The sequence below is a fragment of the Lepisosteus platostomus genome, chromosome 9, assembly GCF_059453375.1.
Source record: "Lepisosteus platostomus isolate fLepPlt1 chromosome 9, fLepPlt1.hap1, whole genome shotgun sequence".
NCBI classification, from domain to species: domain Eukaryota; kingdom Metazoa; phylum Chordata; class Actinopteri; order Semionotiformes; family Lepisosteidae; genus Lepisosteus; species Lepisosteus platostomus.
Window position 1 is genome coordinate 26,099,720 of NC_142619.1, and position 24,782 is coordinate 26,124,501.

General features: G+C 38.5%; 1 protein-coding gene across 10 annotated transcripts in view; it reads left to right on the forward strand.

The window, feature by feature from the left end:
- Positions 1-22,482, forward strand: part of osbpl8 (oxysterol binding protein-like 8) — a 126,115-nt gene extending 103,633 nt beyond the window's left edge. For 8 of the 10 annotated variants that reach the window (XM_088647295.1, XM_088647302.1, XM_088647296.1 and 5 more), the window contains 17 exons: positions 206-409; positions 976-1,060; positions 1,513-1,684; positions 2,600-2,837; positions 6,649-6,833; positions 10,305-10,386; positions 11,981-12,079; positions 12,312-12,408; positions 13,059-13,157; positions 13,449-13,546; positions 14,322-14,411; positions 15,263-15,399; positions 16,894-17,079; positions 18,291-18,444; positions 18,844-18,949; positions 19,073-19,178; positions 19,339-22,482. In XM_088647295.1, the coding sequence (XP_088503421.1) occupies positions 206-409; positions 976-1,060; positions 1,513-1,684; positions 2,600-2,837; positions 6,649-6,833; positions 10,305-10,386; positions 11,981-12,079; positions 12,312-12,408; positions 13,059-13,157; positions 13,449-13,546; positions 14,322-14,411; positions 15,263-15,399; positions 16,894-17,079; positions 18,291-18,444; positions 18,844-18,949; positions 19,073-19,178; positions 19,339-19,474 (2,274 nt within the window). In that variant the 3' untranslated portion in view covers positions 19,475-22,482. The remainder of the gene's footprint in view (positions 1-205; positions 410-975; positions 1,061-1,512; positions 1,685-2,599; positions 2,838-6,648; positions 6,834-10,304; positions 10,387-11,980; positions 12,080-12,311; positions 12,409-13,058; positions 13,158-13,448; positions 13,547-14,321; positions 14,412-15,262; positions 15,400-16,893; positions 17,080-18,290; positions 18,445-18,843; positions 18,950-19,072; positions 19,179-19,338) is intronic. The other 2 variants (XM_088647300.1, XM_088647305.1) reach the window with 1 other exon arrangement.
- The last annotated feature ends 2,300 nt before the right edge of the window (positions 22,483-24,782 follow it).

Sequence of the window (24,782 nt, forward strand, 5' to 3'; positions counted from 1 at the left end):
GGTACATACTGTAAACTGCAAAAAAGCCAAAATGGGTGACAAGAGATTGGATAATAAGATGGGACGACAGTTATTTATCATCTAGCTTTCTTCATCAGTGGGTCAAATTTTAAATGGTGTACAGGGGGCCCCAGTACATAGGAATGACTAAATGGTGTTTGTTTTAACCAAATAAGAAAAGCTTGAAATCTTTGCTCTGTTGCAGATTCGGGGGACACTGAAGAGCTGGACAAAGCTGTGGTGTGTGTTGAAGCCAGGGGTCCTGCTGATCTACAAGACCCCGAAAAATGGCCAGTGGGTGGGGACAGTGCTGCTCAATGCCTGCGAACTCATTGAGCGGCCATCCAAGAAGGACGGCTTCTGTTTCAAGCTCTTCCACCCACTGGAGCAGTCAATCTGGGCTGTCAAGGTGAGCCCAATTCCCGCCACTGTCTCACTCAGCTAAACACCTGACCTTGATCTTTGCCTCACATTCGCTCAGCGAAAATCAGGCAGTATGATGCAGCCTGAGGCCTATTCACCCTTCCAAGTCGTTCTGTTCAGCTGCATTTTTCAGTTAAGCAGGGACAGTCCTGAAAATTTGTTTTGCACGTAATGGGAGAAAGATGGAGGGTTGCTGAAAAGTATCATCTTAAAGATTATGCACAGTTTACTCTAAATCAGTTAATGTCTTTGATACGATATAACCAAAAGTTGGTTATAGCAAAAACATAATTTAAGTGTGTCCACAGCATTTGTTGAATGAATGAATGGCGAATGAAAAACAGATCAGCACAAATATCAGCACATTTTTCTAAATATGCAATATTCAAATGTATTCATACCCAGTAAATATGTTGCAAATAAATGCTGTAAGAAATGCTGTAGGAAATTAGACAGCAATCTTACTTACTAGAAGCTTAGAAACTGTACAGCCAGAACTTACAATGAAATAGTCTCTTTTTGTTTAGTCTGAAAGATAAACTTTCATTTTAGGGCCCCAAAGGAGAAGCTGTGGGCTCCATTACTCAGCCTTTACCCAGCAGTCACCTCATTTTCCGGGCTGCTTCTGAATCTGATGGTAAGGATGTCAAAGAGCAAATCATGGTGGCAATGAAAACTGGTCTGGGACATCTAGACCTCACGGTTGCGTGACTTCATCCACAGCCTAGGTAGTGTTACATCATCCTGGAATTTCATTTTTTGTCCTTCCACATTAAATTCATTACCTTATTGATTAAATAAGGTATGTATTTACAACCAGTTTGGCTATACAGTAGTTTGAATGTAGTACTTTACATTGGTTGTTTATCCATAGTTAACCTTGCGTTTGTTGTGGTCATGTTTTTGAACATTCAGATCAATGTAAATTAAGGAGTGCCAAAATACCCAAGCTAAGCTGTATTAATAACCATTAAAGTTGTTACACCGGTTGAAATCTCTGTTGGAGTTCGGCGACAGGGTGTCCGCTCGGTCCTGACTGTGCACGTCGGCGAGGGGCTGGCTGTCTGATCTGCTGTGCTGTGCACGCAGGGCGGTGCTGGATGGATGCCCTGGAGCTGGCGCTGAAGTGCTCCAGCCTGCTGAAGCGTACTATGATCAGGGAGGGGAAAGAGCACGAGCTGGGGTCCACCGGAGAGCAGACCCAGGTCAACTTGTACAGCCTGCTGCGGGCCAACAACCTGCCTGGCACCGAGAACTTCACGTGAGAGAGCTCGCCCTTGTCGCCTGTAGTCATGCCATTCCATATGCATTCAGTGTGTGATCATGTAATTGAAGAAAACACATCTTCAGTTCATCCTTTCACAGTAGTGTGCAAAACCTGTTCTACTCCATTTGTCAGAAAATAGCTCAAATATGCTACTGTGTATATTTTTTCTTGATTGTATTTCCTTGTAAAGTAAAAATCCTTTTTTTTTTACTTTTTATTATTTTGTTTGTTTTAGCATCTGAGGCAAAAGTCTCAGATGTTATTCATTTCCTAAATGACTCTTCTCTAACTAGAAAACTGCGGAATAACTTTAGCACATTCTGTTATACTTAATTCCTTTGTATTAGAATTATAACTATATATTGAGGAACCATATATGCCTCCTGCGTGTATATACTGTGTATGAGACATTGTAAAAAGCTCATACTGTAATATACTGTATGACGCTTGAAAATGTTCACATACAGTGTGCAAATACTGAACGCAATATTTTAGTACTTCAACAGATGAATGTGCCGGTGTACTTGACAAAGAGACTGTACTTTCAAAGTACAATTTATGGCGCTGAGTATTTATTCATGTACTGTATACCTTTTTTTAGTATACCAATATCTTTTGTGTTTTTAAATATTACATATAATAGAAGCTCATGTTTGATTTAGTGTTTACGACTGTTGAACTCCCTTAAGACCATGGCAGTAACAGTATTATCACAATTCTGCCTTATAGTTGTGATAGCTTGAAATTCAAATTTTTTACTATGTTAGAATTTAATTATACCAAGTCAGTGAATCTGATTCAGTCAGTTTTAATCTGATTTGTGAGAATCACACTTTCTACTGATATAAACTCACTCTGAAAATTAAAGAATCATATCTGAGACATTTTCCCTCTTTATATGTGCCACAGGTTCAATGACAGTGAAATTGAACGGCACCACTTCAAGGACAGCGACCTCTACTCTGACAAGTCGGACCGGGAGAACGAACAGGACCACGAGGAGTCGGACAACGACGGGCTGGAGAAGAGTGAGGAGAGCGACTCTGACACCTCTGAGAGGCAGGACGACTCGTACGTGGATTTGGAGCCGAATGACATGTTGAGAGAGACTACCTACGTGGAGCAGTCCCACGAGGAGCTGGGAGAGGTGAGACAGGCCACACACCAGGAGATTTGGGCCTGACCAAGATGAGTCTGCACAGGTCCCTTGCCACACACATTTATAATTGTAATAGTGGTGTAATATCCAAAGCTACGTTAATGTGGATCTTTATTATCCTAGATAACCAAGGGGGTGGTCATTTCATCCCTAAGTGTTTCATTTGTATGCAGTATGTACAGTACCTGCCTATCTTACATCATGAGAGTGCTACAGCATTAATTAAAATATCACCTGATCCTAATCTCTATAATTAAACAAATTTAGAGGGTGAGATGTATTTCAGACCACACCTTAATCTTTCCAAAGGTGTCTTTATTTGCAAAAGAAGGAGTTCAAGTTCTTAGAAGCCTATGCAATTGCATCCAAATATATCATTTGGTTTTCCTTAACTGCCCTCATTTAATTTAGAAAGCCTACTGCGTAATTCTGATCTGATTAATTAATCTCAGAACATCAGGGATACAGGGCATGCGTAGGGTATGAATACAAATGCTTTAAAGCTGCCATTATGTTGAAAATACTAGTGTACTGGGTGTAGTGAGGTTGGAAGATGTGTTTATATAGCGCTAAAGGTGGGTTCTCAAAGCACTTTACAGGATGACAATAACAATAAATAAGAAGAATACAACAATAAATAAGAAGAATACACAAAATAAAACACAATTACAATATATAGAGGAGACCATGGATGGTGGTACTAAGAAGAGCAGAGGGGTGAAGAATGGAACCAGTTAAGTAAAGGCTTTTCTGAAGAAGAGGGTTTTGAGTCTGGATTTGAAGGAGTTTAGAGAAGGTGACTCTCTGATATCCTTGGGCAGAGAGTTCCAGAGCCTGGGGGCATAACAGGAGAAGGCCCTTTCACCCATACAATGTAGACGGGCATGGGGGACAGTAAGGAGAGCAGAATTAGAAGAGCGAAGGTTGCGAGGTGGGGAGTAGGGCGATAATAGTTCAGACAGGTACTGGGGTGCCAAGCCATGCAGAACCTTATACAGTAGGTGAGATGAAATGGAGATTTAAATGAAATGGGTTTTATTTTAATACATAAATGAGTCATTTGCTGTGAATAAGATGATACAAAAATTACAAAACAAAAAAAGGTTTTAAACAAAGGAATATGTCTACTGTATTTTATTTAAAATTGCCTCTTGAAATGAAGGAGAATCTATAACCCTTGTGCTCATATTACTAAGGCATTTGTCCAGTCCAGGCTTTAAGCTGAGCAAACAGACATTATAGCTAAAAGAGGCTTCTGTTCACTGTGCTTCAGTGGTTGACAGGTGTAATTGCTGATTAATTCATCTTGAAGCATCATAAACTGTATCACTATTGTTTCTCAGCATTAAAACGACTGAAAATGCTTTGAAACAGGGGAAACCGAAACAGTATATTTAAGTGTTTTATGATGGGATCAATGAATTATGTATTAGTAAGGTGTGTGAAGCAGGGGTCTCCAACTCTGGTCCTAGATAACTACCATATAGCATATTTTATAGGTAACCATAAAATGAGTTTTGACAACCTTGGAACAGTTTAACTGTGATCTCTTAAGACACCTTATACATAACTAACCCTGGATAAGTGCATCCGCTAAGGCAAATCAGTAATAATATAATTAGGTATAGTAATTTTAGAGATCATTCTGAAATAACATCAGAATACGTTTTAGCTCTCAAGGACCAGACCTTGCTTAATTGAAGAAGCTTCTTCCTTAATCAGTTATTTCAGATTTTCCTAACCTTCAATAAATTGGATATTTAAGCTATAAGACTGGGTTTGTCCACCACCAGGGTTGAATACCTCTAATGTAACACATAGGATCTTTTGATGCAGTATTGTATGAATGTGTATGAGGGTTTGCTCTACATTTGTACTTAAGATCTGTCTAGATCCCACTTACTGGCTTTAGATGAACTGCATTAGGATATACTGTAGACTTGCTGGCCTGTTGGACACCTTTTACGTGGGGACCAGGCAGAACTGAATAGAAATATACCCATAATGAAGAGAAATGCAAAGAAAAGAGATGGATCTGGTAATGCACATGAATAGTAAAGTCTTCATGAAATAAGAAGAAAGCTCCTTGAACGTACATTTTACAATTGTGGGGTAGAAACTTTCTGCCATTTGCTGACACAAAAAATAGTTGTTGGAGTTTCAGATGAGTGAGAATGTGAATAATGGGTATGAAATGGAAAAACTGAGACATGATCTAATGGCTAATTAAGAGGAATGCCACTGGCACTTACTTTTATTTGATTTTCTTCTCATCCTGAAGTAAATTTGAATAATGTGTCCTCCCAAGGTCTGTTATAATGAGCAGTCAGATCATCTGTTTATTTTTTGATCAGATATGGGAATATAAACTGCTGTTTGCATTCCATTTCCAATTAATAGTGCAATTAATCAGGAGAATAGATGGACAAGTGATTAATTAAAACGTCAGGTTTAAATCCATTATATTATCTGAAATCCCTCTTAACGCTTTATTTTTTTCTTTGTGTTTTCATTTCAATACTTTGTGAGTCTTGATTGATGAAAGCATGAAGATCTAAGAATGTCTTCCTATTCCAGAATATTGGTCCTTTTCTCTCAGCTTTGTGCATTATTACAGTACGTTCATCAGAACGGTTTCCTTTCATGATTGAACTATTGAACTGTGCATTACCTTCAGATATTAGAATAAAAACACAATTGTGATTTAAGTAAGTTGTAAATTTTGAATTGACACAGAAGAAAGCTAAACTGAGGTATTTTTCACTCATTTACAGTGCAGAAAATCAGACATTTTTCAAGGTTGCACTTGTTTCTTTCTGGAAAAGGGGAATAATGGATTAAGATTTTAGTCTTAAAATTTGAGGAATACGTTATCTTAGAAAATAATGTCAAGCCATCAGTATAAGAAAGACCATTCTTAAATCATTTCTGTCTCGTCATCCAACAGTGCTCAGCAGTGAAATTGTATTATATTCTGTGCAGAACATCAAAACTGTTTCAAAGACTTGTGACTTCATACATCTTATGGTTCTGTAAAAAATGGAGTACATTACAGACTTAATGTGGCTTCAGTGAGCTTACGGTGGATTCAGGTTGATTAAAATGAATGCTTTTTAATTAGCACTTGTCGAGGCCCACTCAGCTGGGTGAAGTTTACATTTAACCAGCACCTCAACTCATCAACCACATTTCACTATTTGAAACATCAATTACATTTAAATTACATGCATTTATTTCCCAGACGCTTTTATCCAAAGCGACTTACAATCACACCTCATTACAATGCAAAGGATGCTTAAATAGCCCCAAATAGCATAAAATATAATAAAAATGCATAAAACAGTAAGCACACCATTAATTAAGTGCTTGGATGTTACACGGTGCTAAGAAGCTTCAGTTTTGCTTCAGACAGGAAGAAGTACCATAAGAGCATAGTCAGTAAGGAGGGTTGGTCACAAACATGTGGAGATAGGTACAGTACATCCTGAAAAGATGGGTTTTCACTTTCTTCTGGAAAGATGGTGAATGTCTGTGGTTCTGATTGAGGATGGCAGGTTAACACGCTAAGTATAGTGCACACAAACACAGTATAGTCACTAAGCTAAAGAAATCATTCAAAACTCAGTGCAGTGCTGCTACTATTTATCAGTCACCACAACTGAAACTGAAACTCAATAGAACCTAAAGCAGTAAAAGAAAATCCGATTCCAGAAGATTAAATGATGTTCTGTGCTGGTGGGGTACAATACACAATTGCTGCTTCTCCATCTATAGTTTTCTGGTTTTGTATCGTGCACAGGCTGGAGAGGCTTCACAGACAGAGACAGTGTCAGAGGAAAACAAGAGTCTGATATGGACATTGCTCAAGCAGGTTCGTCCAGGCATGGACCTATCCAAGGTTGTGCTGCCCACCTTCATCCTGGAGCCTCGCTCCTTCCTGGACAAGCTTTCCGATTACTACTACCATGCAGACTTCCTCTCTGAGTGAGTACTTCCGTACCCTAATGGATAGCAGAAATACAGTCTGTAGTCTTGTGAGAAAACAGACTTCTGCGTCCAGGACACTTGTTGTCATCAGTTAAAATCTAAAGAAACTTCTTGTTGCTTTCTGTGTTAGCAGAACCAGTTATTGAGTTCAAGTTTTGAAAAGCTAAGCAACTGGGATTCTTTATTAGCCTTATCAAACATGAGATACTTAGAATCGTAGATGTGTGTATAAATGAAGATGCCTTATTTCCCTGAAAGATAAATAGATAAATAGTGACAGGAAGCCAATGGCTGCACAGCTGTTTGTCCCACCAGCAGAGATGGAAATGTCAAGGGGACATTCCAGTAATGTGCTCTCATTACCGCAAATACTTGGTCCAAGCTTGATCTTTTGAGTGAATTCGAACTGATCTGTGGGCTACACTCTGTGCCCAGCTGGTGTCTGTGGCTAAACCACACCTGAATACATACAGTACAGTAGTCATTTTATAAACGTACTGTTGTTCACTCAGCTTCCTTTACCAAACATTCAAACAAGCACTTTAACTTTTTGCAAACAAATACGAATAATTGCCTTTTCACGTTCAAGTATGTGGTGGTACAGGGTTTGTATGAAACAGCCTTCCCAGGGATAAGAAAAAATGATTTTCCAAACTTTTTCAGCATTGGCTAAAATAATTATAGCTGAAAAGTTGGAAAAATACATTCCAGTGTATTTGCTTATTATTATATCAGATGTATTAATGAACACAAAAGGTAAATTAGTTGCATTCAAAAACTAAATCAATAGCATCATGTTGGAAAATAACCAAATTAAGACTGTCCGTTGTCTGTAATAAGGAGGATTCATTGATGTATTTGAACCCTAGGCAGAAATGTCACATCACCTCTTATTACAGTGCCTTGCGAAAGTATTCGGCCCCCTTGAACTTTTCAACCTTTTGCCACATTTCAGGCTTCAAACATAAAGATATAAATTTTTTATTTTATGTGAAGAATCACCAACAAGTGGGACACAATTGTGAAGTGGAACGAAATCTATTGGATTTTGAAACTTTTTTAACTAATAAAAAAATGAAAAGTGGGGCGTGCAAAATTATTCGGCCCCCTTGCGTTAATACTTTGTAGAGCTACCTTTTGCTGCGATTACAGCTGCAAGTCGCTTGGGGTATGTCTCTATCAGTTTTGCACATCGAGAGACTGAAATTCTTGCCCATTCTTCCTTGCAAAACAGCTCGAGCTCAGTGAGGTTGGATGGAGAGCGTTTGTGAACAGCAGTTTTCAGCTCTTTCCACAGATTCTCGATTGGATTCAGGTCTGGACTTTGACTTGGCCATTCAAACACCTGGATACGTTTATTTGTGAACCATTCCTTTGTAGATTTTGGTGTATGTTTGGGATCATTGTCTTGTTGGAAGATAAATCTCCGTCCCAGTTTCAGGTCTTTTGCAGACTCCAACAGGTTTTCATCCAGAATGGTCCTGTATTTGGCTGCATCCATCTTCCCCTCAATTTTAACCATCTTCCCTGTCCCTGCTGAAGAAAAGCAGGCCCAAACCACGATGCTGCCACCACCATGTTTGACAGTGGGGATGGTGTGTTGAGGGTGATGAGCTGTGTTGCTTTTACGCCAAACATATCGTTTTGCATTGTGGCCAAAAAGTTCGATTTTGGTTTCATCTGACCAGAGCACCTTCTTCCACATGTTTGGGGTGTCTCCCAGGTGGCTTGTGGCATACTTTAGACGAGACTTTTTATGGATATCTTTGAGAAATGGCTTTCTTCTTGCCACTCTTCCATAAAGGCCAGATTTGTGCAGTGTAAGACTGATTGTTGTCCTATGGACAGACTCTCCCACCTCAGCTGTAGTTCTCTGCAGTTCATCCAGAGTGATCATGGGCCTCTTGGCTGCATCTCTGATCAGTCTTCTCCTTGTCTGAGCTGAAAGTTTAGAGGGATGGCCAGGTCTTGGTAGATTTGCAGTGGTCTGATACTCCTTCCATTTCAAGATGATCGCTTGCACAGTGCTCCTTGGGATGTTTGAAGCTTGGGAAATCTTTTTGTATCCAAATCCAGCTTTAAACTTCTCCACAACAGTATTACGGACCTGCCTGATGTGTTCCTTGGTCTTCATGATGCTCTCTGCGCTTTCAACAGAACCTTGAGACTATCACAGAGCAGGTGCATTTATACAGAGACTTGATTACACACAGGTGGATTCTATTTATCACCATCAGTCATTTAGGACAACATTGGATCATTCAGAGATCCTCGCTGAACTTCTGGAGTGAGTTTGCTGCACTGAAAGTAAAGGGGCCGAATAATTTTGCACGCCCCACTTTTCATTTTTTTATTAGTTAAAAAAGTTTCAAAAATCCAATAGATTTCGTTCCACTTCACAATTGTGTCCCACTTGTTGGTGATTCTTCACATAAAATAAAAAATGTATATCTTTATGTTTGAAGCCTGAAATGTGGCAAAAGGTTGAAAAGTTCAAGGGGGCCGAATACTTTCGCAAGGCACTGTAGATTCTCTTCAATTTTCTGCTCACGATGATAAAGAGGTTTCTCTTTCTCTTGATCAGAGAGTGCACAATGAGTAAGGATAACATGAAATTACTGCTGACAATATAATTGCTTTTATTAGCAAGGATACCAGCATCCCCTGAGTGTTTTGTGATCTTTGATTAATAAATAACATAAACATTTGTTTAGTCCTTACCGTACACAACCTGCTGTATTTAAGGCATTAATTAGAATAAAACTAAACATAGAAGGGCTACACATGTTTGCTATTCCTTACTGCTTAGTTGAGTAGTGATAACCCCACTCATGGTTGTTGCCTGTTGTCTTTTACCTGTTGTATTCCCCAATATATAAAAAAGTAAGTTATGATCAGTTGTATTAATGTCTGTTCAGATCTAGTTCTGAATGTACTTGAAATTCAGGATAGTTTAGTTTTGTCTAGTTGCTTTTATTTTGCTCTAATTGAAACATAAATTATAAATAGACCATATGGAAAAATCATAATTATAAATGGAATATGGGATGTTTTGAAGGAATCTTTACAGAATCAAAAATGCTGCTCTTCTCCATTTTTCGCACTCTTATAAATAACTTCTCCATTAAGCACAGTATGTGCACTGGCATATAGAAAAGCTTTTTCCTATGTTGTTAGCTATGGAAAGGATCATACCAATGAAGCTGAATACAGGGTGGGTTTTGTGTGTCAGAAATTCTGAGGAACAGAAGGTGGGGTAGCTGGTATAGTTAATATATTTAACATTTCGTAAAAGCGGCTAGCGCCTATAATGATTTATTACTTTTGCTTTGTGTTAGCTAACCATTCCATGTCACTATATTCATGAAAATGTGTATTGGGTTTCACAAAGTTTAGCTAAATGCAAGCAAGAAAAGACATACAGTGATACAGTAATTAAAACTGATTTGTCATGGATTTTGTTTGTAGAGCTGCTGTGGAAGAAAACGCATACGACCGAATGAAAAAAGTTGTGAAGTGGTATTTGTCTGGATTTTACAAAAAGCCAAAGGTAATTTTTGCCTTGTTTAAATGTAGAATTTCCTCCCGTTCTCTTTTCACATCCCTTTAGTTGCCACGCTGAATTGCTTTTGTTTGAGAGTGTTAATAATTACTAATTATTAGTGTTGTTCTTTATCATTTAATAGACCCCCTTATTCAGGGGACCTGCAATATAGAAAAATGATGTTTCATGTTTACAGGGAAAAATTGTAAATAGCAAGTCAGATACCAGTCTGAGAATTAAAAACATTAGTGCATTACAGCTCCAATGCTATTAGGAGGATGTAGTCAAGACTGAAATTATATTGATAATTCACAAAGACATAAAAGACAACAGTGGATTTACAAAATAAGCCCTCATATGCTTATACAGAGAACAGTTTATGAGCTAAGAGGCATTGGATACATTGGATGGATGGATGTATTTTATCATTTAGTTATGCTATAGACCCTTGTTATGTTTGTTTTATTTAATAATAATAATTTAATTAAAATTGCTTACGCTTTTCTGGACACTCCGCTCAAAACGCTTTACATGTAATGGGGACTCCCCTCCCCATTACCCCATTGTGCAGCTCCACCTGGATGATGCCACAGCAGCCATAGTGCGCCAAAACGCTCACCACACATCAGCTATTGATGGGGGGGAGAGCAGAGAGTAATGTACTCAATTCATATATTGGCCAAAGATATGCCATGATTGGTAAGGGCCTATGGGAAATTCGGCCAGGATTCCAGGGTAACACCCCTACTCTTTTCGAGAAACGCCCTGGGATTTTAATGGCCACAGAGAGTCAGGACCTCGGTTTTACGTCTCATCCGAAGGACGGCACCTGTTTGCAGTATAGTGTCCCCGTCACTATAATGGGGCATTAGGACCCACATGGACTGCAGGGTGAGCGCCCCCTGCTGGCCCCACTTACACCTCTTCCAGCAGCAACCTTAGTTTTTTCCTAGGAGGTCTCCCATCCAGGTACTGACCAGGCTCACACCTGTTTAGCTTCAGTGGGCTGCCAGTTGTGAGTTGCAGTGTGATATGGCTGCTGGCATATGATGCCCTTTTATATTATTTATTGGGTATGGGTATTGACATTGGCCATTTTAACTGAAATATCTTTCCAAAAATATGTAGTATATTCTCCCCCCAAAAAACATGATATAATCTCTGTTTCTGTTTCTGTTACTATCTTAAAAGATCCTCTGAAAGGACATTTTACCAATGCATGTATATAATATAATTATGTCTGTACTTTTCACCAATTTTTGAAATGTTTGAGACTTTCTTTAGAGAAGAAGTCCTTTCACTTTTCAGATGGTAATGAACATTTTGTTTCACTGATGAGGGATGGATGAATTATCAGAACTGCTGTTAATATTTCTGCTGTTAATAAACTGCAGATGCTTCACTCTTGTGGTTGTGGTTGATACTTTTCATATTTTTAATGAATCCCTGAAGGTGTGCTGTATTTTTATGGGAGGCTTTCAAGGGCTTCCAGTGAAGAGTATGTGCTGTGTGCGGTATCCATAATGTTTTTATTGAGCAACCTGCTTTTTCTGTTTCTAGATCTTTGGATTTATATCCTTTTTGTTCCCTTTTTTTCTAGGGCCTCAAGAAACCTTATAATCCCATTATTGGTGAAACATACAGATGTCTATGGATTCATCCAAAAACCAATAGCAAAACATTCTATATTGGTGAACAGGTAAGGTGTACATGAAGAAATGTTTCATTGTGTAGTTGTGGGTGTTTGAGACATTTGTAAGTTTATTCTAAACTACATGTATATGATTGAAAGGGACCAAAGGTGATGTGGTAACCAGTGGTTACCATATGCCAGTGGAGCTGGAGGAAAGAAGAATTGTTTGATGACCAGGCTGTGTGATGATTCTGGGACGGTGTTGAAGTCTGTGATCACAATGTGTTCTTTTGCACAGGTATCCCATCACCCTCCTGTGTCTGCCTTCTATGTAAGTAACAGAAAAGATGGGTTTTGCCTCAGTGGCAGCATCCTGGCCAAGTCAAAGTTTTATGGTGAGTGCATTTGAAACACGTCTGTGTTTGTGTGCACACATGGCAGTCTTCTGCCCGCTTCCCTGAAAATCACACCAAGATGTGAATAGTCATTGTAATTTCAATCGCTTTCTGAAATACGTAGAAATCCTCTTTAGATCGTTATGCCTATCTGTCAGTATTTTTTATTTTGCTATATGGCAATTATTTGTGCAATTTCTGAAAAATGTAATAAGTTCACAATGGTCCACTTTGTCCTTTACTAAAAATTGGTTATTTCCATTAACGTACTGGTGATGCATGTCTTTATTTATCAAATTGAATTATTAGGCCTATGTACTTTTTATTTGTCTTGCCTGTTGAATTTCAGAAACATGCTGTGTATGTACATCACAGTTGTAGGAAAAACACTGGATAAATAGCAATATTGCTTACCCACCTAATAAGTGGATTAACTACTCCCTTGTGGTCCAGTTCTCATTTTTGTAGTCCTTTAAGTCTGAACCGATGTACGTTTACATTCATGTAATTTGTTAACACATTTCACATAATACATGAGTGATGTTAACTTAAACTGTGATCTGCTGCTGCAATCCAGGTACACTTCCAGTACATGTTTTAAATATTTCTCTTACATCTTAATAAGGCAATCTTCTCATTTCCTGTTGCAGGTAACTCCTTATCTGCCATACTGGATGGAGAAGCCAGACTCACTTTCCTGAACAGAGGAGAGGATTACATAATGAATATGCCATATGCACATTGCAAAGGTAGATCTGTTCCACTTTTTTCAGATAGCTACAGTATGGCTTAGTTGCGTATAGTATCTATCCTCTTCCTCCTGCTGTTCATTTCAAGTTTGACCTGAATTTCAACTATTGGAACTTTTAACTTTGTTAAAAGGGTTTTAACATCCTGACTCTGGAATATTAAAAAAATCCCCTTTGCTCTTATGTTTCACTCTTGAATTGTATTATGCTTTTTCTCTATAATATTGCATTGGGTTGCGTTCATGTCCATTAATATATGAAGAGTCTTTTTAACGCACAGTTCCCTTCTAGGAATTCTTTATGGTACGATGACCCTGGAGCTTGGAGGCCAAATAAACATCACCTGTGAGAAAACAGGATACAGTGCTGTTCTTGAATTCAAGCTGAAGGTAATTGGACGTTTGCTCAGCTAGAATGTTTTTTCCCCAATCTGCTACTCAATCTGTTTAAAGCTTGAAGACATAGGTGAAGATCTGACACATTTGTGCTGCAAAGGGAATTCTACCATGAATAAGTTAGATTGCTTTCCCTCCTTCATATTTTGCTCTTGCTGAGGTGATACTGCAGCGGTGGCTGGCAGCCTCAGAATACAGAGCCGCAGAAGAGACTTGCCCAGTCTGAGAGGTCTTATTGCCTTCCTCTGGGGAGAAAGGCCTGGTGTGGTGCTCATTATACCTTCCTTGCAATGCTCAGCAATGAGCTGTTTGTACTGGCATAGTAGTCTAGTGCTGCAAATACCCATTTAAATGGGGCCAGATTAAATATTTGAACCTAGGACAAATATGCAACAAGTAAGAAGATCAACATAGATGACTCGTGATGTGAACTGTGAATTAAATTTGAGCAAAACCTTTAGTAAACCGCCAGATTTCATTCATGTGAACTTTACAGGACTTCATGAAACTGGCAAGTACCATTCTAAAATCTCCCAACTTGTGCAGAAAATCCAGTAAAATTGCCTAATTGTACAAAAATTGCCTAAATTTTAATTGTACACAAATTTTGCCACATCTAAAAACCTGAATCCAGTTTTTTTTAATCTAGGATCATGTAACAATTAAAATTATTACAAACTGTAGTATTTCCACGGTGCCTCATGCCACTTTTGATGATTGTGCTGGTACTGTTTAATTTGCCAAGATAATAACTGGATTATTTTTAAAGCCATTTTTAGGCAGCAGTGACAGTGTAAATCAAGTATCTGGGAAAATAAAACTTGGGAAAGAAGTGCTGGCTACACTGGAGGGACACTGGGTAAGTACATTTATTGTGTATGCTGAGAAAAACTGAGAATAGGTCTTTTCAAAACCTACAGAATCCTTTGAGGAAATGAGCACAAGGGGTAGGTTTAACATTGAATTATATTAATTATAGAACAAATAAATGCTAGCGTTCATCCAGTATGAATTAGGAAAGACTGCACCCTCTGTATCCTATTGAGACCAAGGTTATGGAAAGTGTAATTGTGCAAAAATGCATACAATTGGAAAGGGCCATCATTTGATTATAGGTGCCTCCGAAAGAATATTAATACAAATTTCTTTTGACTACATCAGCAACGTTTTAATATATACGGTCTCTATAATATATCCTCTATAATGGGTTTTTGGCTTATGAAATAATGTTTGCTGGCATTATTCTTCTCATCAGTTCCTATCAGGAGAATCAGTAAAGCTTAGCAATGAGCAGACAGTGGTACAGCTATTTTAGACCATCAGATCACCATGTCCTGCCTGTGATCAATCTTTTTCTTTATGCATTCAATTTAAGCTAAGGGCAGAGTGGGGACAGATTAATCAGCTTGCAGCTAACATGTAATTTGCATTACTATTTGTGGAAGGAATATTAATTCTTTGAGGCAACCAGGAATCTGAAACAAGATGCACAGATTTCCACTATGAAACCTTGTTATACCAAACTTTAGTGGCGAATGTTTGTCATCAGGTTGGTTTGTTTTAGGAATTACACATTGTAAATTGTAAGTTGTCATTCCTCATGTAGCTTTAGCATAGTACTGTAGCGGATCTGCTTCCTACTGTATGTGCTTTATACCTGCTGGATACAAACAAGGGAAAACACATTATCAATGTCTGTCGTTAATTTAGGATAGTGAAATCTTCATCAATGACAAGAAGACAGGCATCTCTGAAACATTCTGGGACCCCACCCCTGAACTGAGGCAGAACAGGCTGATTAGATGCACAGTATCACCAGAAGAGCAGGGTGACTGGGAGTCAGAAAAGTAAGAGCTCTCGTTTTTTGTGCTTTCACTGAGAGGGAACTGACAGCAGTGCTTCTGCCAGGCTTACCATCCCTGCAGGTTTCACTCTACAGATTTCATTTACATGGACTTCATGAAACTGGCTATTCTAACATCTCCGACAGTACCAACCGTGTACAGAAAATCCATACATTTTCTATATAATTTAATAAGTACGCGAAGAATCTGGGCCACACTCGTCCAACATGCTCACCTGTCAGAGCAGTGAGGCATCTGTCAGCTTGACAACTGCAAGCCCCTTGGTGCTTCACGGTGCAGTTAGCACCAAAGTGTGTCTCTAAAGGACATCTCTGTACTGGCAGCAGCAGCCCAGCAGGGGTCATTATTGTGCCAGAATGGAAAGCTTGACTGGTGAAAGTGCATTTAGTCCCTGTGGCTCAATTGAGTGCCACAGCTGAGATTCAGAGGATTTGGTACTTAGGATCCACTAAATACAGGAATCACATAAATGTTCATACCTGAATGCCAAGAGCATTAAAAACATAATACAAAAAATAGAAGTTAATACAGTGGCAGGTGATTATTGTAAATTAGAATCTGAGGAAAATGCCTAGCAGAAGGTGATCGTAAATAATACAGCATTATTGGGTACACAGCAATCCAGAGAGAAGTGCCTTCTTCTATAAAAAGGAGAGATGGAAGAGGTGGAGATGTAGCACTGTAGATCAAAAGGATCACTTGTGCAGAGGAAAAAATATTGCTGCTCAGGTATCAGTCTGGAGAAGAGCAACCAGATATATTCTGGGACTTGAGAGAGTCCCACAGTGACAGGCTGAAAGAACAAAGCTATTTTAGTCTCGAACAGAGACAATTAGAACCTGATACAAGTATGCAAAATCATCGTCAACACACCCAGCCCAATAAATATCTTCAAAATAAACATTAAAACATGAACCAAAGGACACAAGTGGAAACTGTGTTGAAGGTCATGTAAAGCTGAGAACATGAGGCACTTCTTTACCCAAAGGGCTGAGGGCACATGGAACAAGCTAGCCAGTTATGTTGTTGAAGTCGATACCCTGGGTTCTTACAAGAAACAGCTGGTTGAGATCCATAGATCAGTTGACTACTGACTATCAAACAGGGTTGATGGCCGAATGGTCTCCTCTCATTTGTAACTTTCCTTATGTTTTTATGAACCTGAGCTAGATAGATCAAGGGTCTAAGCATCAGTCAGGCTGACAAAAAAAATCCTCAAAAAGCACGAAGTTAAGAATATTTATATACCACCAAATTAATATACAATATAGTAATTACATATGTTTTTTTCCATCTTATACCTATAGCTTGTGTTTTTTTCTATCTGAAGAAATACCCTGCATCTATTTACAGGCAGGGTATCGGCCTAAAACCCCGTGACATCTGCCTTTCCCTTTCCTGTGTACCCATTCTATCTTATGAAGTAACAGTTCATAAAAGGCTTCTATTATTTTTTTTCCTGCGTCTTTTGATTAGGCTTTGGCAACATGTGACCCGCGCCATAAACAATAAAGACCAGACTGAGGCCACCAATGAGAAGTACATCCTTGAGGAGGCCCAGAGAAAGTCCGCTCGAGAGCGAAAGGCCAAGTGTGAGGAGTGGACCCCCTCTCTCTTTGAGCAAGACCCCATAACAGGAGAGTGGCATTACAGATATGCAGAGTACGTGGCGCCAGGCACAGACTGACAATGAATGCCTCACAGATGACAACAACAGGGGTTTCCTAACCCCGGACCTCAGGGGCTACAGTCCAGCAGTTTTGCTAGGGCAGCAGCCTGTCCTGTTAAGATGGGTTAAAATGCTCAAATTAATTCATATTGATTTTACAGGCTTAACCCCCTGCTGTGTGTGAAACTTCTTTATACATGATATCATTCAACAAATCTGCTGGACTGCAGAGTTTGAGGACTGTGGTTAGGAGCCATTGTTTGGAGTATTCTAACTTGTCATCACCTGACCTCTTAGTAATATACTGTATGGCTTCTAGCTTAGAACTTAATACTAAAACTTAAATCTTTAATAACTAATTATGTACATTGTTAAATTTCCTAACATTTTTGTCTCTACATATATTACGCCCAACAACTTGTGTATAAAATATTTACATTTAGCATTTCTTCCGATCAGACGTGTTTTACACATATTTACAGGGGGTGATGCTGTCCTGCTTATTATCAAATACATCTGATAACTGAAAAAATCACTTTCCGTTTGAATGGGATTTTATTGGGTGCATATTCTGCTACAACTATGTGTACAACAGCCTGTGTTAAGAGCGACATCTAGTGGATTTTAAGTGGACACCAGTAATAAAAGCTGTTTTGTAAACATGTCAGAAAATTGTATCAAGCTGCAGTATGTGTGTTACTATAATATATTACATTCTTATACAGCTGTGTATATGGTAGGTAACATTTGTTGCATTATTGATGTCTTTCTTCTATTTAGTCAAATTCAGTGATGGTAACAAAGTTAATTTCTGTTAAAAATTTCTGTTTTTATTGAGGTACAACTTGATTTTTTATGTTTAACATAAATTTAATTCTAGAAGTCAAATATGTGAGAATGTGGTTTACTAACTCAGGCCACATACAGTATATGTGCTGATTTTCAAAATGTGGGCTTCACTTGTGCCCCATTTTTCACCACACTCGTTTGGCTGACGTGAAAAAAATGAAGGCACTGCCTGGCAATGCATTGTGGACTCTTCTGATTGGACCTTCTCTTGTCGGCTCTACGCAGTTGCAAACATTCATGAATGGAAAAGTAAAATGAACAGCTAAGCACTAAGTATTCGTGGAGTTTGCTGAGGCTCATGGTATTCATGGTAGTCCTGTCGCATGGTGTTCATCACTTGTTGTTGTGCCTGCAGCACGCGACCTTGGGACCCTCTGAATGATATGGTTCAGTTTGAGAAAGATGGCTGGATCCAGACTAAAGTCAGGCACCGGACACCAATGGTACGTTCAGGCAGTGTAATTAGTCTCAGTAACCAAGGGGCAAGGAGGGAGAATTGCAAATGTCAGGTAGGTTGGCACATTTTACTGGCAAGAGCCTTTGCTTCAGTCTTTCTGTTGCCCATGCTGTGCCAAATTCATGACCAGAGCAATCATGCAGCTTCTTTATCTGTGTTAATCCACAAATTCATGTTTAATTTTGTGTAAATGTTTTTTTTTTGTATGCAGATAAGCGTACTTTGGCTCAATGGCATGAAAATATGCTTCTTTGTTTAATTTTTTTACAGAAGCATTTTTCACCTGTTTTTTGATCAGTGCACAACAGCACCCCACTGACTTGCGAGCACGCTCTCACGCTTTGCAGCAAAGCTCATCTTGCAGTCCGCATGCGTGTCTTTTTCACAGCTTTAAGAGACGTGGCGGCTTTTTTTATTACGTGTTTCTATTTGGGCCACCTTGGCGTCACAGGTCACTGTTCCCAAAAGGAAACGGAAGCAAAGCGATCAGCCCAAAAGCGCAGAGAGTGGCTGCTCATCTCCTGAACCCGATCGACACGATTCGTCAGGAAGTGAAAGTAAGTAACTCACTCGAGTTAAAGACAGCACCTCTTCCTAAGGCAGGATCAAATCCTGTTTGCTTGTTTCCAGGCTTGGCAAATGTAATTTTGTCTTACCTGCAGTAATCACCTCTGTTTCAGGACATAAAACCAAGCATAACGCACGGTTAAGGAAAAAAGGAACAGACCTCAATGATCTTCAAAGTGCCATTGACTCCATTAAACAAACACAAGAGGAAATCAACAGGTATGATAACACTATTGTAATGTTAGAAGCATGGGCTAGGGGTAGCTTTTTTCCAAAAATTTTCAAGGTTGTTAGTTGTTAATGTTGGCAGTTTCTAAAGTTGTCTTCTGGAGTTGTTCGTTTCTCTTTTTCATTATTTGTCTTCTCTTTTCTTGTTCAGGAGCATCACCGCCCTGCGCGGCCGAGCGTTCGCTAGCCAGCCTCCGTCCGAGAGCAGCTTCCTGCAGCAGCGGGATTACGTCGTCATCTTCTTCCTCATCCTCATCCAAATCTTCATCAATTACATTTTCAAGTAGCCCAGTGTCGCCCAGCTCCGGGGCATTTCCGCTGAAATGAACACGCAGGAGATACAGACTGGGGAGAGCGAATCGGAAATGTTTGAAACACAAAGCGAGTTAAAAACACAAAAATAAACATATCTGAGGATGTGGATACAAGAGTCATTCCACCAACATTGGAATCTCGTTATGTCCTTCTCACTGTAATAATACCTGAACATTCCGTATATTTCACTGCCAAGAGGGTAGCTATGGGTCTACATGGAATTGTTAATGGAGCCTTGAGTTAGTTCCGAGAATGGCCCTCTTGACTGAAAATGGTAGTGAATGAAGCTCTTAAAAATTTCAATATCCTGCCTTCTTATGTAAGGTACTGGCTGGTATGTGGGAATTGAAGGATGTGCTACACTTGGCATGAAAGGCAAATGCCTCTGGCAAGTTGTAGATGTGATCTGCCTCTGGTACCCAAGAAACATGCTAGGCCTTCATTAACAGTATTGTGAGCATTAGGCCACAGGATGTTTTCCATTGGCACCGATTTTCTTGGGGGGGGAGTGGAAGTGAATGAAACCTGTTTTGTGTTTCATTTCTTTTAAAAAGAAACCTTCTTACAGTACCAGTACATCGAGGGCCTGCTGTTTCGAAGTTTTGTTGTTCGTATGGTCCTCTACGGGTTCACTTGAAAAGCTAAGGATGAGAAAAACTTAAAGTCATCCAGTTTATTTTATGCTTTCTGTTATACAAGTTGGGAGTTTCAGATTTCTCTGTTTTCCTAAGGCTATTCAAAACAGAATCCCATATTTGGTGACAAGCATGAATACATTTACAGTACTGTACTTGTTCTAATAATACCCTTAGGGATCTATTTTTTCAGTCCTGCCTGTAGTACAGGATGGTACTGTAGGTGAAATATCACACAACTATGAAAGCTTTTAAAACTGTTACTTTGTAACCCCTCATTTTAGCAGCAGAAAAATGTTTACATTTCTTAATAATATAGAGTGACATTTTTGGTGGGTTTCATCTTAATACATGACCCCACAAAGAAAAAGAATAAAAACTGAAAATGTTTTTATTTTGGCTGAAAATTATTACTTCTTTTATTTTTTGTAGCTTGCTGATACAGCATGTATCCACAGAGGTTATTTGCTAACGGAAACATTCCATTTCAGCTTGAACACATGAATAAGTAGTATAAGCAGTATTTTCTTTTGTAATTTTTAACAGGATCCTTATCATAGAAGCTACTTTTTGATGCTGCCATCATACAGTATCTTTTGCCTGGTTTTTGCAGACCAGAGTTTTCTGCTTTTAGCCTTGAAAAACATGCTTTTGTAGGCATTTCTGAACATTGTTTACTTCATTCAGCTTGACACCACATTGAGAATGGAATAAATAATTCAGCAGATGTAACAGCTCACTTACATTAATTTAAGCATCCATTGCAAAGTCCCAAAAATCAAGGAAGAGCAAAAAATAGCATTTTTTATTTTTTATTATTTGATGTTCTGCCAGTTGTGAAATTAAATAATAACTTGATATTTTTTAAAACTGAAGTATTATCACTTTGTTCTGCATGGGATTTGTTTAGAGACTTGGATATTATTGGAACAAATACAGTCTTATAGAATCGGCTCCAAAACATTTTTCAGGTTTTTAGAGCAATAAAAACAATAGATATGAAAACTATCCCAAAAACAAGACTTCAAGGTGATCTCATCATTACATATTTGTGGGTCTTTTTTAAGAAGACGGAATGACAACATGACTGTAACTATTCTGTGTCATAGTTCATACAGTAAATACTGCGGGCTCTTAGAATATGCCTTTACAATGTAGAAGTAGAATTTACCCCATTCGGTTGTAAGGATGTTAAAATATAGAAAATGTCAAGTTAAGCTGGATAATCTAACTTGTTTTTAATGTAGCAGCTAATTGTAAGACACACTCCTTATGCTTTATTCCATTCTTAACATGCTAAATGTCAATAATCTGTTAGAAAAAATCTGTTAGAAAAAGCCAAAAACATTATATTGACATAATTACATACACATATAGTAGAACTGTTAATAGACTGATACTGTATTTAAAGTAGCATTTTTGGAGGAAGTAGAAATATTTCTGTTTACCAGTCTCTCTCACTTTGTAGCTCTGAGTTGCTGACAGCACAGTGCATTGCTGCAGGGCTGTTGTCTTTAATGTGTGAATACCTGTTTGCTCACTGCAGAAAACAAGAATGTAGAGTGGTGCAATGAATTATTGTCAAACAGTGCCTTCAGGAAGCATTGATGTAGGGTGTGTGAGGATTCATGAATAATGTCTGTCAAGTGGTTGTGCCATAAAACCCCTTAGAGACGTCTCCTGAATGAGAGAGTTGCTCCATGTGTCCGTGTACAATGCAGAATTTCTGCTCAGTTATTCCTGCCATTGGAGCCTGATTTTCTTTTGTTAATTAGATATTTTTCACTGTTATCTGAAACGGCACCCTGAGGGGGAGAGTACGTTCAGTTTTCACATATTTGTTCTATCAGTTTATTCTTTTTTTTTTACCCTGCCTTGCTGTTTTATGTATTTTTTCCAAATGTACTTCGCTTATAGTCAATAATAATTTTACAGCACCAGTATTTTTTAAACATCTGTAGATCTGATCATGAAAATGAAGAGGGATCTTGATTTTCTGTAAAAGTCTGACCCATATCTGTTCTCAACAGTGATATTTATTTGGAAATCAGCATCACTTCTTGTAAGCAAACAGTACGTCTTGAAAATATCACTGAAATAAATGTTTGCATCTGCATTATCATGTCATTGTTTCCTGTACCTTCGTTTGATATAGGGGACAAAGAACTGCCAAGTTTAAATATTGTTCTTACTGTTAGTTTAAATAGAAATTTTACATAAAACTGAAATCTGTTAACTGTACATTGTGAAGTTCTTCCTTTTCTTCAAGTGCTTGTATTGAACCGAAAACCTATTCACTAGGTCTAGAGGAAAATATTTAATAAAACTGGAGTTTTGGACACCAATGTAAAGTAGTATGTGATCTGTAGACACATTTCATAATTTTGCAATTATGTGCTAATGAGACTATTTTAAACTGGTGCTTCAAATATTGTTAGCATTGTTTCTGATACAACGTAGATATTCCTGCTGAAATTGGGCTGGGGTGATGAAAAGTGGAGTCTGTCTGCTGCAGTAGTCCTAAGATTGTACCTTTTAAAATGTTTTGGTATGTGGAGTACTATGGTCTGCTTTACACTGGAGAAAATGTTAAATCACCCATGCTGAAATTGGATTGACCTGAAGACCTGATGATTGATTACGGAAGTATTATTATACATCTCTTCCTTGTTCTTGTCCCCGGGTGGTATGGAAAATGTAATAATGGTGTTTTGACAATTTTCATCATTACTATAATCCTTTACATCCAAATTATTTTAAAATGGAGCGAGCAAGTACATTTAACAACATAGTTGACAACATATTATCATCTCTGTAAAAGCAGTCGGACAAGTTTTTTCAGCTTTCTGCTATTAAGTTGTTGATACTCATGACTCACTTGTCATCATGTGACACAGGGTTATATAATTATTTCAGATAGTATATCTTTTAGTAAATCTAGCAGGATGAAATCCATTAATCTACCATGGAGCAGCAAATTAGAGCATTGCCTGCATTTTGCATTCTCCTATAAAACATTTCAAAACCTTCCGCAATCTATGACAAATCATGGAACTTACATGTAATTTCTTCAGCAGTTTTCAATTATAGGTTTTTCTGAAATTCTCTCCTTACAAGCTTGTACAGCTTTCTAAGGAAAATAATATAAATGGTGCCTGCAGAAGATCCTTCAAACACAGCCAGAATACAGATAGAAGAAATTTTCCAAACTAGACCATCATCTAGTCCATCTTGCTTGTTTGGTTTCTGGTAGGTAATTAATGCACAGATTATTATATTGTATAGCAATGAATTTATTTCTTTTTGAGAGAAGTGAAGCTATTGACCTTGACAGCTGCTCTCAGTAATCCCCCTTAGTTTCCTTTAGTGTCCTGTGGTGGGCATACTTGCCCTGGCATCTTCTTACAGGCAAACCTGACGAGCATGAAGGAGATGATCATCTGGCATCAGTTTTGCTGGGTCAACTGTATGTTCAACTCAGACTTCCAATGCAAGTTTTTTTTTCCAGGTCGGTCATGACTTTAGGTCAAGAGGAGAGCAGACAAAGGTCTTCCAACATTAAGAAGTGCTAAATTAACACAACCCTGTGGGAGACTACAGTCATAAGAGTCTTCTGCAAGCATTTTAGCTTTTCAAAACCATACAAAGACCACACATGAGATGGAAAAGTGGTACAACATGTTTTGGACCAGATGAACAACCCAGGACCGTCCTTCCTACTCAAGAACACATGCCCTTAGAGCTTGTCTATTCTGAATTTGTATAATCACTTATTTCCGGACCCTCAGGTAATCATGAATAGGTTACAATCATTCTCCACTGAGAGGGATACCAAAATATAGAAAATATTGTTTTTATTAATGTTTACATTCTTAACCTTTACAATGAACAGTTAGTTACTAAAATCAGTTTTGCAGTTGTTGTTGTAAACTAAGATTTTATTTATCTATAGAAAGCGGCCAGTCTATTGAGTTAGCATTGGTGTAGCTCCTTATTGCAGTTCAGTACAGGGAGCAAAGAATGCAGGCTGTTGGGAAAATAGGAGTTTGAGAGTGATCTACACTGCTGAAGAAACCTCCACTCCTATGGAAAGATGTGGAATTTGCTTTACTTTGAAGCCTTTTCATTGGGAATCTCCTTCAATATTAACAAACACCACAAGTCAAAGTAATGAATCAAAACATAATCCTTTCGTTAAGGATTTTAAAAAGGTTCATAACTACATTAGTTTAACTCAGGTTTCTCTATAGAACATGAAACAGATAACGTGATTAGTTGTCCTATGTTCTGAGGACAAGGTGCAGACATTTGAGGCCATACAGTATGCAGTCTCTCAAAGCCAATCCTATTAATTGTGTTATTTGTTGTTACTGTTTCAGTAGATGGTCACCTTCTCAATAAGGGGGTGTGGTGGCTCTGTGGCTAAGGATCTGCACCCGTGGCTTGAAGGTTGCTGGTTCATATCCTGTTGGGCCCCTGAGCAAGGCCCTTCAGCCCAACTGCTCCAGGGGCGCCATATACAGTAAGTTGCTGACCATGCACTCTGATCCCAGGCATCTCTCCCTGTCTGTGTGTCTCATGGAGAGCAAGATGGGTTATGCGAAAAAAAATTCCTAATACAAGAAATTGTATATGGCCAATAAAG